This window comes from Octopus bimaculoides, chromosome 27 (assembly GCF_001194135.2).
Source record: "Octopus bimaculoides isolate UCB-OBI-ISO-001 chromosome 27, ASM119413v2, whole genome shotgun sequence".
NCBI classification, from domain to species: Eukaryota; Metazoa; Mollusca; class Cephalopoda; order Octopoda; family Octopodidae; genus Octopus; species Octopus bimaculoides.
The window spans coordinates 8711086-8713457 of record NC_069007.1 but is presented as its reverse complement, the minus strand read 5'-3'; the positions used below and the strand labels follow the sequence as shown (position 1 = coordinate 8713457).

The 2372-nt window shown below is 35.1% G+C and overlaps 1 protein-coding gene across 1 annotated transcript in view; it reads left to right on the top strand.

The window, feature by feature from the left end:
- LOC106868915 (deleted in lung and esophageal cancer protein 1 homolog) overlaps positions 1 to 1006 on the top strand; it is a 52491-nt gene extending 51485 nt beyond the window's left edge. The window contains exon 14 of the mRNA XM_052977127.1: positions 948 to 1006. Within this exon, the coding sequence (XP_052833087.1) occupies positions 948 to 1006 (59 nt within the window). The remainder of the gene's footprint in view (positions 1 to 947) is intronic.
- Positions 1007 to 2372: the final 1366 nt, after the last annotated feature.

Sequence of the window (2372 nt, the reverse complement as noted above, 5' to 3'; positions counted from 1 at the left end):
CTACTTTCCCTCCCCTGCTTCCCCCCTTCTCTGTATACAGGGTGTGTAAGTTATTTGAGGACATACCTTTTTTGGGTCATTGCTGCATTTTTTGCTATCTCTGTATAATCTTTGTTTCAGAAAATAATAATGGCAGATCCTCATCTTACTCAAGAAATGAAGAGGCATTCTGTTATTGTGGTTATAAAGGCTGAGCATAGCGATTTAGAAATATTTCAATTTTTAAAAGTTTGTAAGGAGCCAGAGACTGAAGATGGAAACGTATCACCAGTATCAGAGCATAAAAAGCATTCTAAATGCTCTGAAAACATCAGAACAACTGAATTTATCCAGCAAGTTCAACAGGTCATCGATTACAATCCCAGAAAATCCATGAGGCCAATTGCAAAAGATCTCCATGTGTCATAAGAAGCAGTCAGCAATGTTGTCCACAAAGACATCAGATATGTTTTATATGATGAGGAAAGGTCAATTTGTCAGAAAAAGCAAAAGAAAATCACTACATCAGATCTAAAAGGCTCTTAAACAAGTTGAAAAATCCAGCAGGTGAAGATTTGAATTGGTTTTTCTCAAATGAGAAAACTTCGATCAAGATCAAAAAGTTAACAGAAGAAATGACAAATGATTATGTGCAGACCCTTCTGAAGTCCCAAGTGTTATGCACACAAAATTTCTTGCAACTGTCATGGTTTTAGCCGTTGTCAGCAATGAAGGACATGTGATGCCTCCTTACTTCTTTCCACAAGGCCTTAGAGTTAACTCTGTCGCCTACATTGAGGTCCCGGAAACAATTGTTAAGCCCTGGATAGACAGTGTATGCAATAGAAAGCCATATTTGTTTCACTAAGACTCTGCACTATCATGCATGGCTCTAATAACACAGAAATGGATTGTTGAAAATTTTCATGATCACATAACCCCTAACATTTGGCCTCCTAATTCCCCAGATCTCTATCCATTGGACTATATTACATGTGGAGAATCATTGAGAGAGAGCGGTCAATGAACATGCCCATAACATCAAAGATACTCTGAAAGCTGCCATAGTCAGAGTAATGTCCAAGAACCAGGACCACTTGATTCGAGCATGGAGATGATTTAGATCTCGTATAGAAGCAGTTGTTGAAGCTGAAGGTGGCTTCATTGAATAACATTATAGAAAAGGTTTATTTTTATCCACATAGCAATCTTATCTATAAAAGGCAGATTTCCTCTGTGTGTGTGTTTAAAATTCATACATTTACACAATTCCAAATTTCTTGGATTAAAGAATCGTAATTAATATTCTAAATACAATTAGTTAGGTCACTGCATCATTTTTTCACTCAAAATAACTCCTAATAACGAATAAAATCCATAAAACTACACAAATAAACATTTTCCCCCCTAATAAAATCTAATTTCCTCTTTCTACTACCTTTACAAATCCTTTCAACTCCTACTTTCTCTTATGAACCTTTACGAACAATCCAACAACAAATACAAAAAGAAAGGAAGGAGAAACACTGAGAGTAAAAGAAAACTATTTCAGTATCAAAACTGAAACAATCACATTTTGATAGTGTAATGACAGTTAGTTTCACTTTAATGGTTTCATTTTCATACTACATTCATATATACATACATACCTCATTCTAATTGGCGGGAATTGTAAGTTATTTCTAACTCGTCCTTCACCATGATAATAACAAAAAAAAAATAGCCACACATCTTTTTCAAATACCATCGACAAACATTTATTCCCTACAAACTGTGATTTTTTTGGAAAATCTTTTCGTAAATCTTGAGATTAACACCCGCACGATTACCTACCTAACCCTAACCCTGACCATAAAACCCTAACTCTAACAGTGTAGTGAAAATCGTGCCGGTGTTAATCTGAAAATTTACCAATCTTTTTTAAAACACTTTTACTTACTAACATTTTTTTTATTTAGTGTGTGTGTGTGTTGCCCATATATATATACACTTAAGACTTAGATGTGGGTTGTGACTTTGATCGGCAGAGGTCATTATTATTATTATTATTATTTTATGTTTCACTTTTGTTTTGCATTTGTACAAGTTAGATCCAAGTCTCACCCAGAGACCTCAAGAGACAACAAGTTAGAAGTTCATGTAGGTGTTATACCTAGGGTACCATATATTTGGATTTGTACATAGTGTTGTTCTAGAGAATGTTTAAGAAACCATAAGAAAATTATGTGTTTGTTTTAAAATTTGAGACCACATAGACAGTATTTTACGTAGGATATGGGCAGTTCCCATGAGCACTATCTTTTGAACTTCAGCCATTTTGGGGTTTCCTGGTATCTGAGCTAGGTAGTAATCAGCACGTTTCGTTGTCATTCCCAGGGCACCTATGACAATAG